At 44.8% G+C, this 13611-nt stretch overlaps 2 protein-coding genes across 4 annotated transcripts in view; one reads left to right on the forward strand and one right to left on the reverse strand.

Moving 5' to 3' along the window:
• Positions 1-5864, forward strand: part of LOC140735221 (dynein axonemal assembly factor 8) — a 159635-nt gene extending 153771 nt beyond the window's left edge. The window contains exons 29-32 of the mRNA XM_073060021.1: positions 1471-1682; positions 2194-2279; positions 3508-3577; positions 4917-5864. Coding sequence (XP_072916122.1) covers positions 1471-1682; positions 2194-2279; positions 3508-3577; positions 4917-5039 — 491 coding nt within the window. The 3' untranslated portion in view covers positions 5040-5864. The remainder of the gene's footprint in view (positions 1-1470; positions 1683-2193; positions 2280-3507; positions 3578-4916) is intronic.
• A 102-nt stretch (positions 5865-5966) lies between these two features.
• nlrc3 (NLR family, CARD domain containing 3) overlaps positions 5967-13611 on the reverse strand; it is a 103000-nt gene continuing 95355 nt past the window's right edge. For all 3 annotated transcript variants that reach the window (XM_073060024.1, XM_073060025.1, XM_073060023.1), the window contains 4 exons: positions 13124-13207; positions 9557-9640; positions 7685-7768; positions 5967-6622 (listed from right to left, as the gene is read on the reverse strand). In XM_073060024.1, coding sequence (XP_072916125.1) covers positions 6532-6622; positions 7685-7768; positions 9557-9640; positions 13124-13207 — 343 coding nt within the window. In that variant the 3' untranslated portion in view covers positions 5967-6531. The remainder of the gene's footprint in view (positions 6623-7684; positions 7769-9556; positions 9641-13123; positions 13208-13611) is intronic.

Below are 13611 nucleotides of genomic sequence, written 5' to 3' on the forward strand. Positions count from 1 at the left end.
GAGAATAGGTTGAGTGAACTCGGTCTTTTCTCCTTGGATCAACGGAGGATGAGAGGTGACCTGATAGAGGTGTATAAGATGATGAGAGGCATTGATCGTGTGGATAGTCAGAGACTTTTTCCCAGGGCTGAAATGGCTAACAGGGCTGCCAGTGACAATGGTGGAGGCGGATAAAATAGGGTCTTTTAAGAGACTCCAGGATAGGTACATGGAGCTTAGGAAAATAGAGGGCTATGGGCAACCCTAGGTAATTTCTAAAGTAAGTACATGTTCGGCACAGCATTGTGTATTGAAGGGCCTGTATTGTGCTGTAGGTTTTCTATGTTTCTATGTACAGTATAAAGAATAAAAGAGAGATGAGGGTGGCTATAGGACCACTGGAAACTTAGTAAGTATATTGTGCAAGTCTTCACTTTTGAAGACACTAGCAATATGCCAGAAATTCAAGAGTGCCGGGCAGCAGAATTGTGTGAAGTTACTATTACTAGGGAAAAGGTTCTTGGGAAACTGAAAAGTCTGAAGGTAGATAAGCCACCTGGACCAGTTGATATACATCCCAGGGTTCTGAAAGAGGTGGCTGAAGAGATTGTGGAGGCATTAGTAATAATCTTTCAAGAATCAATAGATTCCTGAATGGTTCTGGAAGACTGGAAAATTGCAAATGTCACTCCACTCTTTAAGAAGGGAGGGAAGCAGAAGAAAGGAAACTATAGGCCAGATTGAATGGTTTGTCATATGAAGAGCATTTGTGGCTCTGGGCCTGTATTCACTAGAATTCTGAAGAATGAGGGGTGACCTCATTTAAACCTATCGAATGGTGAAAGACCTTGATAGAGTGGATGTGCAGAGGATGTTTCCTATAGCTGGAGAGTCTTAACACCAGAGAACACAGTCTCAAAATAGAGGGACGTCCTTTTAGAACAGTGATGGGAAGGAATTTCTTTCGCCAGAGAGAGGTGACTCTGTAGAATTCTTTGCCACAGGCAGCTGTGGAGGCCAAATCTTTATGTATATTTAAGGCAAAGGTTGAAAGATTCTTGATTGGTCAGGGCATGAAGGGACACAGAAAGAAGGCAGGAGATTGGTGCTGAGTGGAAAATTGGATCAGCCATGATGACATGGTGGAGCAGACTTGATGGGCCAAATGGCCTAATTCTGCTCCTATATCTTCTGGTCTTATGGCTGAGTGGCCTAATTCTGTTTCTATATTTGATAGTTTTGTGGGCATGCTGTGATGGTCCCAGAATCATGGCGACTCTTGCAGGCTCAGGCTATTGGTTGTTGACACAAACATTGCATTTTAATGTACATGTGACAAATAAAGCAAATCATTCATCTTTATATTGTGATATTTCTAATCCGGGTCTCAGCTATTGGAAGCTGGAACATTACTCCTGAAGTGAATTTTATTTTCCTGCCAGTTGTGTCGGGTTTAAGCACTGATCTTCTCTCTCCTCCTCTACCTGACAGGAGTACTGTTGTCCCGAGCTCTCTGCCAGACCATGTGTCTGCTGTTAGCTGCTCCCCTCATCTGTAGCTGCCACCACCCAGCCTACATTGAGGTGCTGGACCAGCTGGCCAGCTGTGGCTTCCAGGTCACCGGGGCAAGGATGAGCATCCTTAACCAGATACAGGCTCAGCACGTGGCAAAGCTCATCACCGTTGTCAATATCTCAGCCACAGTAAGCCTCTCTTATGTTCTACTAGAGACATTTTATATTCTAAATGTTAGAGTTCAGGAAACTGTAGGCAGTGCACAGGGTCTGTGGGAGGGTAGGCCCCTGCTCTAAAGGTGCACTCAGACACGTGGGCAGCTCACTACTCAGCCTCCTGGTGTACTTTGCTCTTTCTAGAAGGTGTAACCTTGCTTTTTTTCAAATTCATCCTCATTGCCTTTTCTTGTACTTTTATTTCTTGATCTTGTGTTAGTTACTCTAGTTGGCTTTTCTCAATTTGCATGGTATTGTTAAGTGCTTGTCACTGTTTTGAGAGTGCACTCAGCTCCAAGTTGTAAGTAGAGGGAAGTCCATTCTTGGCCAGGAGACTTGTATTAAGTGGAACAGACAATTTGTCTGATACGTTAATTACTGTTGACCCAGAAAAGTTTACCTGTGTATTGGGGATGTGTAGGGTAGGTTGTGCTGCTGGGTCACTGTTTAATTCCACATACCTATAACTCTTATCTCCCTCTAGTGTGCTCTGCTCACAAGCGGCCCCTGTCTGATCCTGGCTCTGGAGAGGGACAATGGTGTCTGCTGCTTTGATCCACTGCTGAAAAGGTAAGGAAAGCTGTCACATCTTTAGCTGCATTGTAGCCTTTAGTTCCTCTACATAAGGATGAAGAGATAGGGAGAGACTGTACTTGGAAACAGGCCTTTTGGCCCAACTAATCCATGCTGACTTGTGTTACCCAATAAACTAGTCCCATCTGCCCACATTTGGCCCACATCCCTCTAAAACTCTCCCATCCATGTAATTATCTAGATACCTTTTAAATGTTGTTAATGTGCCATCTATTTCTGGCATCTCATTCCAAATACACATGACCCTTTTAAATCTCTCGCCTCTGATCTTAAACCCACGTTTTCTTGTTTTTTGCAATCGCTCCCTGGGAAAACACCTGTGCACCCTCCCTATCTAAGCTCTTTTTGATCTTGTATACCTCTATTAAGTCACCCCTCAATCTGCTATGTTCCAGGGTATAAAGTCCTAGTCACATGACTTTTCCTTATAAGTGGAGAGAAATGGAAACTGCAGCAGAGTTAATGAGATAGTTGAATGGCACACTAGTTGTGTCTCTCGGTACAAGGCTGCCTGATGTGCCGGGCTCTCACTGAATATTGTTTTAATCCAGAAATGTCGATACCTCTGGGTGTGACTGGTGGCACTCTGCCTGCAGAGATAGTGCCTAGAACTCTGCTATTGCTGTGTCCTTCTGCCTCACTCCAGAATTACGGGGCTCCCAAATGATTTTCCCTCAGTCCCAAACAAGACAGACTAATGAGATTACAAGCCTCCCCCAGTGAATGATCAGAACTCACAAAATGTAACTGTCCACAGCAAAATAATGCCAATGTATCCATTATCCAAGGCAGCCCCTTCTAATCCATCCCTTCCTCCTTCAAAACCCAGACTCTCAAGAAAGAAATGTAGCCGTTTAACTCAATAACTGAAACATAGCAGTTTAACTCAATAACTGAAATGTAGCCGTTTAACTCAATAACTGAAACGTAGCAGTTTAACTCAATAACTGAAATGTAGCCGTTTAACTCAATAACTGAAACGTAGCAGTTTAACTCAATAACTGAAATGTAGCCGTTTAACTCAATAACTGAAACGTAGCAGTTTAACTCAATAACTGAAATGTAGCAGTTTAACTCAATAACTGAAACGTAGCCGTTTAACTCAATAACTGAAATGTAGCCGTTTAACTCAATAACTGAAACGTGGCAGTTTAACTCAATAACTGAAACGTAGCAATCACAAGTTGGATGCCTTGTGTTTCAGCCTTGAGTGGGAAAAACTGAACCTTCAGGACTGTCTGCGGCATTTCATCTATCCCAGGACTGAGTCACAGGCAAGTAGTCAACTCCATACAAACACACATGCACATAGACTTTCCAATGTGCCTCTGCTTCATTTATGGAACCACTGACTGTGGTTGTGTCTTGTGTCTCACCCACACAGGGAGTTTTTCAATTATGACATTAATATTAAACTGAATGAATCAAAGGAAAAAAAATTAACTCACTGAAATCAGCCATGATGGTGGAGCAGAATGAGGCCATTATATCATGGCTGATTTATTATTCCTCTCAAAACATTCTCCTACCTTTGCCCCATAACCTTTGATGCCCTGACTAATCAAGAAACTTTCAATCTCTGCTTTAGATATACCCAAAGACTTAGCCTCCACGATTGTGGCAATGAATTCCACAGATTCACCACCATCTGGCTAAAGAAATTCCTCCTCAACTCTGTTCTAAAGGGACATAGAAACATAGAAAACCTACAGCACAATACAGGCCCTTCGGCCCACAAAGTTGTGCCGACATGTTCCTACCTTAGAAATTACTAGGATTACCCATAGCCCTCTATTTTTCTAAGCTCCATGTACCTATCCAAAAGTCTCTTAAAAGACCTTATCATATCCGCCTCCACCACCGTTGCCGGCAGCCCATTCTACGCACTCACCACTCTGAGTAAAAACCTTACTCTTGACATCTCCTCTGTATCTACTCCCCAGCACCTTAAACCTGTGTCCTCTTGTGGTGATCATTTCGGCCCTGTGAAAAAGCCTCTGACTATCCACACGATCAATGCCTCTCATCACCTTGTACACCTCTATCAGGTCACCTCTCATCCTCCGTTGCTCCAAGGTGAAAAGGCTGAGTTCGCTCAACCTATTCTCATAAGGCATGCTCCCCAATCCAGGCAATATCCTTGTAAATCTCTTCTGCATCCTTTCTATGGCTTCCACATATTTCCTGACGTCCCTCTATTCTGAGGCTGTGCCCTCTGGCACTATCGAATATTGAATACTGGTAGTCATGGAGAAAACGTACAAACTCTGCACAGGGAACACTCAGGTTCAGAATTGACCCTGGGATCCGGGAACGGTGAGGTAACAGCAGTAACTGCCGTGCCACCTTTCCACTAAGGTCTGCTGTAGACTGAGAACGGGCTATTTTAGAATTTTATTAAATTTCCCTGGTAAACCAATAGTAGCTACATCTGTTACACAACATTTGATGTAAAGCACAGCTTATTTTAATGTCCAGCTTCCTTGAACAGAATATAGCCAAATGAGCTCCAGGAAACCTCCCCACCCCGCGAGAAGCAGAGATCACTGTTGTAACTCAGCCTCTGGGTTAATGAATGAATGGTCACCAGTCACTGTGTTTTCTGTTAACCAGGTGGATCAGTTACTCAGCTGCCTGTTTGAGACCCTTGCTCCCTGCAGTATTCACCGGATTGTGCCCCAAGACTCTGGGCTCTGCAGGGGCAACACTTCTGACTGCCGTGGCTCCAGTCCCTGACCCCACAAGAGGGCAACCAGGAGGATCAACGTTAAATCCCCTATCTCAGATTTCTCATTGTTTGAATTTATTTCCCCTCCCTATATTTATTATTCTGTAATAGGTCTCTAACCAAGCAGCAAAAGAGCTTCGACAGTAACTTGTCAACATTTCGTTGGGTATGCTCACATTCACTGACGCTGCTTTTCTCTCAGCTGGTATCTGATCACCAAGCTCCTGAAGTAATGCACACCCTTCTCCCTCCTTGCTGGCATGGCGAGCTCAAACAGTTCCCCCGGGTAATAACTGATGAATGAGTATATCGAGTAAACACACAGACTGTGGATCTCCAGCTACCTGTGGTTTCTATATGGATGGTATTCAATTCGACTTCTCCAAGGCAGAGACAGGAATCCAGTCAACAGCTCTAACATCTTCAAGGAAATGTCAGAATGACAGGATCACAAACCTCATCGTTCCACTTATGGACAATGGACTTTCCTCATTTAGCTCAATTCAAGGAACAGCCAAAACTAAACTGCCTGAGTGCTGGCCAGCACAAGTCTCACTGGGGTGAGAGTTTGTATTTGGTACAAAGAGTCACTGCATCGGTGGACGGTGTGACACAGCTGGAGGTACCACAGTATACAGCAGCCTTGTAACGCTGGAGCACCGTCCACAACTCAGTATGGCTCATGAACTTCCATTTGTATTGTACAAAGCTTATTGTGTGTTAGATTTAATATCTTACAACTAGAGCCCCAACTAAAACATACATGTTACTGTCACCTTATCTATAAGTTACATATGTGGGTGTGAGTGATTCGCTGCCTTGTGGAAAATAAACTCTGGCACTTTGCTTATAAAGTGTGAGCTCATTCTGTTCCGACTGAGGTGTGACATTTGGTCAAATCCTTGGGATGAGTGAAGTACAAAAACTCAAACCGATTAGTGTCCCAGTCACTGAGCACTGGAATATTATTTTTAATAGTTGCTTTTGAAATCATTGATAAATATAAGCATTTATGCTGTAAATAACATATCTACAAATGGAACACAAGTTCCCTCAGTCTATGAAATGACTCAATTATGTACAAGTGGAACACGAGTTCCCATCGGTGTGTCAACCGACTCCCACAACGGTTCCACATCTTCATGCAGTAACTGATGGTGAAGCCACAGGTCATCATTGTGTGCATTTCCTTCCTCAGATCAGAGTCAGGGGTCACCACTATTATGCTCCCAGAGAATTCAGGTGTCAGGAGTCGCCACTGTCCACACCATCTCCCACTGCCCTCAGGGTCATGGGTCACCACTGCCCACACCAGCTCCCACTGAGTTCGAGGTCACGGGCCACCACCATCCGCACTGTCTCTCACTGACCTCGGGGTCAGGGAACACCATTCCTTTTCCCCCGGCCTCAGGGTCAGTGGAGGTGGACAACATACCAGAAGATGGATTGTGCTGAATCGTACAGGGCCCGCACTGTGCCGCTTTGCCAGCCTGGCTTGGCTCAGATCTCAACAATGCAGTGAGGGGACTTGCTTCTGATCTCAGCAGCGATGACCTTCGCTCCAGATTCACCAATCTTGTTGCCCTGGAGACTGTGAGAAAGAGCAAATGGAATGAGCTGTCACAACATTATGTTCTTTGGTTACTGGGCTGGACTGAGGGAGGAGCAGTAAGCTGAGCCCGAGACTCAAAATCAATTGGAGCCCATAACACTGTCTGTGTGAAGTTTACACGCGCTCTGGGTTTCCCCTGGGAAAGAGACAATGTGAAGGTGAAGGGTAGCATGGGGGGGGGTGGAGTTACTGTGAGTAGTTTTGGACCCTTTATGTACTGGCATTGGAGAGGGTCCAGAGGAGGTTCATGAGAATGATCCCAGGAATGAAAGAGCCAACATATCAGGAGCATCTGATGGCTCTGAGCCGGTTCTCACTGGAGTTTAGAAGAACGAGAGGGGAATTTCATTGAAACCTACTGAAAAAGCAAAAAAGGCTGAGATAGAATGGATGTGGAGATGATGCTTCCACAGTGGGGGAGTCTAGGACCAGAGGACACAGCCTCAGAATAGAGGGACATCCATTTAGAACAGAGATGAGGAGGAATTTCTTTTGCCAGAGAGTGGTGAATCTGTGGAATTTTTTTGCCACAAATTGTTGTAGAGGCCAAGTCATTGAGTATATTTAAAGTAGAGGTTCATAGGTTCATGATTAGTCAGGGTGTCAAAGGTTATGGGAGAGAAGGGTTTAAGTGGGATATTAAATCATGATAGAACAATAGAACTGACTCAATAGGCGAAATGGCCCTTTTCTACTCATTTGTTTTATGGTTATTTGGTCTTCTGAATGAAGAATGGAATTAACATGGGTGCTTGATGGTTGGTACATTCTCTGACATTAGCCTCAGACTAACGGATAGGTGAAAGAGTGAGTACACCCAGCTCATGGCCCAGGCTGCTCTTTCTGCTGCCAGAGTGGGTGTGGGGTGAGCTTCTGACAGGGATATGGTGATCCTCCCAGCAGACAGCTGACAGAGTCCTGTCCTTTTCAACTCTGCATAGAAAGCTGAGGTCACCAGGGCTTCTTTACCCTCTGTAGTTCGCAGTGGGGGAACAGACCAAGTGTGAAGCAAGTCAGAACATGGAACATGGAGACACTTACTTGATGTGGGCAAGACTGGGGTTATACTTCAAAGCAATTGCAATGCACATCGCCCCATCCAGACCCAACGAGTTCTCCTGAAGGCTACAAGGCAACAGATGCAAGAGTCAACAATAGAGCATAGACAGATTAATTTGTCAAATGCACCCTGTTTGTATGAAGTTCCCAGAGTAACCGGTGTACATGGTAATAATAAGAACATAGAATATTCCAGCACAGTACAGCCTCTTTGGCCCATGACTTGTGACAATCTTTAAACCTGCACAACCTCTTCCCTTCCATTGTTCTATCAACCATGTGCCAATCTAAGAGACTCTGAAATGTCCCTAATGAATCTGCCTTTACCACCACCCACCACTCTGACATCCCCCTATACTTCCTCCTATCACCTAAAATAATGTCCCCTCGTATTAGCCATGTCTACCCTGGGAAAAGACTGACTGTCCACTTGGTCCATGCTTCTTATCACCTTGTATGCCTTAATAAGGTTACCTCTCATCCTCCTTTGCTTCAAAGAGAAACACACTACTTCACTCAACCCATGCTCTCCAATCCAGGCAGCATCCTGGCAAATCTCTGCACCCTCTAAAGGTTCCACAACATTCCTATAATGAAGTTCAAAGTAAACTTATTATCAAAGTACACATATTTCACCATATACACCCCTGAGATTCATTTCCTTGTGAGCATACTCAACAAATCCATAATAGAATAACAACCATAATAGAATCAGTGAAAGACCGCACCAACATGGGCATTGGACCAGTGATGTGACAACCAGAATTGAACACATTACTCCAAGTGTGGTCTAGCCAGAGCTGGAACATCATCTTATGACTCTTGAACTCGATTCCTCTATTAATAAAAGCTAACACACCATAAACCTTAATGACCTTCTCCACTTGCCCAGCAGCTTTGAGGGATCTATGGACATGGGCCCAAAGATCCCTCCATTCCTTCACTCTGCTAAGAAACCTGAATAAATGTAACAGCAGCAGAATGGTGCAAAGATTAATTGAGAATTTCAAATAGATATCAACCATCTCAGAGTCTGGATTTGGACTTGGATTTCCTGCTTTACGTGGCCTGAGTGGAAAGGACAAGGCGAATGAAACATTTCCATCATTGACCAACAGTACTTCCGTCTCGAATCCTGGGAGCACTCACCATCTCATCAGCAAAGACCCTCTAAGCCCAACACATCTAGACACTGACACAGGTCTGTGCACTTTCAGCACTGAGTGAGGGACCTGTCCACTGCACTATCTGGTTCAGGTCTCACTGAGGTATCAAATGAGAGACTGGTTTGTGGCCTCTTGTCATTCAGTGAATTCCTCAGTAATAAAAGAAGTTCTCTGATGTTGTTCAGAGAAGGAAACTGCCAACTTTGCCAATTGGTCTCTTTTACCTTCATCATAGAGTACTACAGCACAGGAACAGGCCCTTTAGCCCATCTAGTCAATACATAACCATTATTCTCCTTAGTCCCATCTACCTGCACCCGGACAATAGCCCTCCAAACCCATCCCATCCATGTACTTACCCTAGCTTCTCTTACATGTTGACATCAAACCCACATCCACGATTTATACTGGCAGCTTGTTCCACACTCTGTGGAAAAGTTCCTCCTCAAGTTCCCCTTAAATATTTCACCTTTCAGTGAGCACTTCTCTCAGGTACAGAACTACAACTTACTCATCTCTCAGTTAGCATGATCTGCAGAGAAGTCAGACACTGCCTGCTCCACTGGAACTGATTCTAGTCCAAACCTTGGAGCTCTGTGGAACACACCAAGTTTCTATAAGGTCCCATTTAGTTAAACCACAGTGACCCTGAATGCAAGTGAAACTGGGTAAAGAAAAGGACACATACTTGAGAGTCTGGAGGCTGTTGTTGACTTTCAGACCCGCAGCAATTGCCTTCACCCCAGCCACGCCTACAGCATTCCCTCGGAGACTGGAACAAACCAAAGGACATTAAGCTCTCAGGAACATGCCTACACACGCATGAGCACAGAACATGCTCCCATAACTCGAGATGTCTTGGATTTTAATATCTGGTATAAATGTATAGAAACTTGATTGGAAAGTTAGATGTAGAGAAAGTTAAGAACTAAAAGTGATAGGCTTGCTGTTGAGCAGAGATACTGCCTGCCTGACAAATGAGGTGCATTTGATGGTTCTAGACCTATACTCATTGAGAAGTACAGCACAGAAACTGGCCCTTCGACCCATCTAGTCCATGCTGAAACCATTTAAACTGTCTACTCCCATCGTCCTGCACCAAGGCCATGTACCTATCCAAACTTCTCTTAAATGTTGAAATTGCCTTGCCTGCACCACTTGTGCTGGCAGCTCATTCCACGTGCTCATGACCCTCTGAGTGAAGAAGTTTCCCCTCATGTTCCCTTAAACCTTTTACCTTTCATCCTTAACCCCTGACCTCTAGTTGTTGTCCTATCCAACCTCAGTAGAAAAAGTCTGCTTGTATTTATCTATGCCCCTCATGATTTTGTATACCTCTATCAAATCTCCACTCAGTTTTTATATTCTAAAGAATACAGTCCTAACCTATTCAATGTTCCTTCATAACTCAGGTCTTCTTCAGACCTGGCAACATCCTTGTAAATTTTCTCTGTACTCTTTCAACTTTGTTTACATCTTTCCTATAGCTAAGTGACCAAAACTACACGCAATACTCCAAGTTAAGCCTCACCAACGTCTTCAACATAACATCCCATCTCCTGTACTCAATACATTGATTTATGAAGGCCACACGTACAACACGCTGGAGGAACTCAGCAGGTCGGGCAGCATCCGTGGAAACGAGCAGTCAACGTTTTGGACCAAGACCCTTCGTCAGGACTGAAGAAGGAGGGGGCAGGGGCCCTATAAAGAAGGTGGGGGGAGGGTGGGAAGGAGAAGGCTGGTAGGTGCCAGGTGAAAAACCAGTAAGGGGTGGGGGAGGGGAAGCAGGGAGGGGATAGGCAGGAAAGGTGAAGAAGAATTTAAGGGGAAAGCACTATGGATAGTAGGAGGCGGAACCATGAGGGAGGTGATAGGCAGCTGGAGGAGGAGGCAGAGGGAAACTGGGATGGGGGAAGGGAGGGGAGGGAATTACTGGAATTTGGAGAATTCAATGTTCATGCCAAGGGGCTGGAGACTACCCAGATGGTATATGAAGTGTTGCTCCTCCAACCTGAGTTTGGCCTCATCATGGCAGTAGAGGAGGCCGTGTATGGACATAACCGAATGGGATTGTGAAGCAGAACTGAAGTGGGTGGCATTAGTCTCCATTACTGGTTTTTCACCTGGCACCTACCAGCCTTCTCCTTCCCACCCTCCCCCCACCTTCTTTGTAGGGCCCCTGCCCTCTCCCTCTTCAGTCCTGACGAAGGGTCTCAGCCCGAAACATTGACTGTTCATTTCCACCGATGCTGCCTGACCAGAGTTCCTCCAGCGTTTTGCTTTGACCCCCAGCATCTGCAGAGTATTTTGTGTTTTGGATTTATGAAGGTCAATGTGCCAAAAGCTCTCTTTACAACCCTATCTGCCTGTGACACCACTTTCAATGGATTATGATGTGTATTCCCAGATCCCTTTATTCTACCACACTCCTTAGTGCCCTACCATTCACTGTATAAGACCTATTCTGGTTGGTCCTAACAAAGTGTAAAACCTCGCACTTCACTGCATTAAATTCCATCTGTCATTTTTCCAGCTGATGCAGATCACCCTGCAAACCATGATAGACTTCCTCATTGTCCACTACATCCCCAATCCTGGTGTCAATCGCAAATTTGCTGATCCAGTTAACCACATCATCCAGATTATTGATATAAATGACAAACAACAATGAACCCAGCACTGATCCCTGTGGCACTCCACTAGTCACAGGCCTCCAGTCAGAGAGGCAACCCTCTACTACCACTCTCCGGCATGTGCCAGAAAGCCATTGTCTAATTGTGAATGCTGAGTAACTGAACCTTCTTGCCGGCCTCCCATGCGGGACCTTGTCAAATGACTTACTAAAGTCCATGTAGACAACATCCACTGCCTTGCCTTCCTCCACTTTCCTGGTAACTTCCTCGAACAACTCTGTAAGATTGGAAGACATAATCTACCATGCATAAAGCCATGCTGACTGTCCTTAATCAGTCCATGTCTATCCAAATACTTACTTATCCAGCCCCTTAGAATAACTTCCAGTAACTTTCTACAACTAATGTTAGACTCACCAACCTATAATTTCCTGGTTTATGTCCTGGTTTAGAGCCTTTTTTTAAACAGTGAAACAACATTCGCTATCTGCCAATCCTCTGGTACCTCCCCTGTTGCTAAGGATGATTTAAATATCTCATCTAGGGCCCCTTAGGGTCTGAAAGAACACCTTGTCAGGCCCTGGGGATTTATCCACCCCGATTTGCCTCAGGGTAGCATACACCTCCTCCGCTGTAATCTGTATAGGGTCTATGAAGTTGATGCTGCTTTACTTCACTTCCATAGACTCTGTGTCCATCTCCCAAGTAAATACAGAGGCAAAGAAGTCATTTACGATCTCCCCCATCTATTTTGGCTCCACACACGGATTGCCATTCTGGTCTTCCAGAGGACCTTTGCAATCCCTTTGGACTTAACATGACTGTAGAATCCCTTAGGATTCTCCTTCACCTTGTCTGCTAGGACAACTTCATGCCTTCTTTTAGCCTTCCTGATTTCTTTCATAAGTGTTCCTCTGCATTTCTTATATTCCATAAGCACCTCATCTGTTCAAGCTTGTCTATATGTGCTATGTCTTCTTTTTCTCCCTCTTAACCAGGGCCTCAATATCTCTTGAAAGCCAAGGTTCCCTAAAATTGCTAGAGTTTTGAAGAATGAGGGTGGGATCTCATTCAAACCTATCAGAATATTGAAAAGCCTGGATAGAGTGGACATGGAGAGATGTTTCCAATAGTGGGAGGGAGAGTCCAGGTCCAGAGGGCACAGCCTCAGAATAGAAAGAGGTCCCTTTAAAACAGAGATGAGGAGGAAGTTCTTTAGCCAGAAGGTTGTGAATCTGTGGAATTTTTTTTGCCGGAGACAGCTGTGGAGGTCAAGTTATTGGGTATATTTAAAGCAGAGTTTGGTCAGTTCTTGATTATTCAGGGCATCAAAAGTTACAGAAAGAAGGCAGGAGAATGGGGTTGAGAGGGATAATAAATCAGCCAGGGTGGAATGGAATGGCAGAACAGACAATGGGCTGAATAGCCTAGTTCTGCTTCTCTGTCTTGTGGTCTGACCTGCTGGGTTCCTCCAGCATTTTGTGTGTGTTGCTGTTCTGAGGACCTAGAAACATCACCAAGGCTCAGGGTCAACCCCCACTGAGGTTCTCCCAACTTCCCTGTCTCTTGGGCATTAAACACTCATGTATGCAGAGATAGATTAACAGGAATGTACTCACTCCAATGTGGTCAGGCTTCTGTTCACTGCGAGGGCTTCGGCCAAGGCCTTGGCACCTCGTTCACCCACGGACGTTCCCTGTAGGCTGGAGCAAAGGAACCAGTCAACAACAACACAGCTTCATATTCCAACACACAAGGACAGCTCCACAAACAGAAATCAACAAGTTATACCAGCATTTACACCAACAACTAACATGGAAGGGATCAGAGTCAGCATAAAAGGAGGCATCAAGTCTGTGGAGGCTCCTGAACAACACCTCTGTGTTATTCCCCAGCTTGTTTCCATAGGACAGGAACTTACTCCTCTCAAAATTCCATAAAACTCTCTTTTGGACCAGTGTGTGGAGTTTTGTCTTTTATCTAGGAATGGAGAGAGTGTAGTGTAAGGTCACTACAGATCAATACTTGGCCCAGCATGGCTGTAACATGAAGGGAGCTTTTATAACTGTTTATATTCATACATCTAAAAGAAAGAGAGAGGACTACA

Source organism: Hemitrygon akajei, chromosome 11 (assembly GCF_048418815.1).
Source record: "Hemitrygon akajei chromosome 11, sHemAka1.3, whole genome shotgun sequence".
NCBI classification, from domain to species: Eukaryota; Metazoa; Chordata; class Chondrichthyes; order Myliobatiformes; family Dasyatidae; genus Hemitrygon; species Hemitrygon akajei.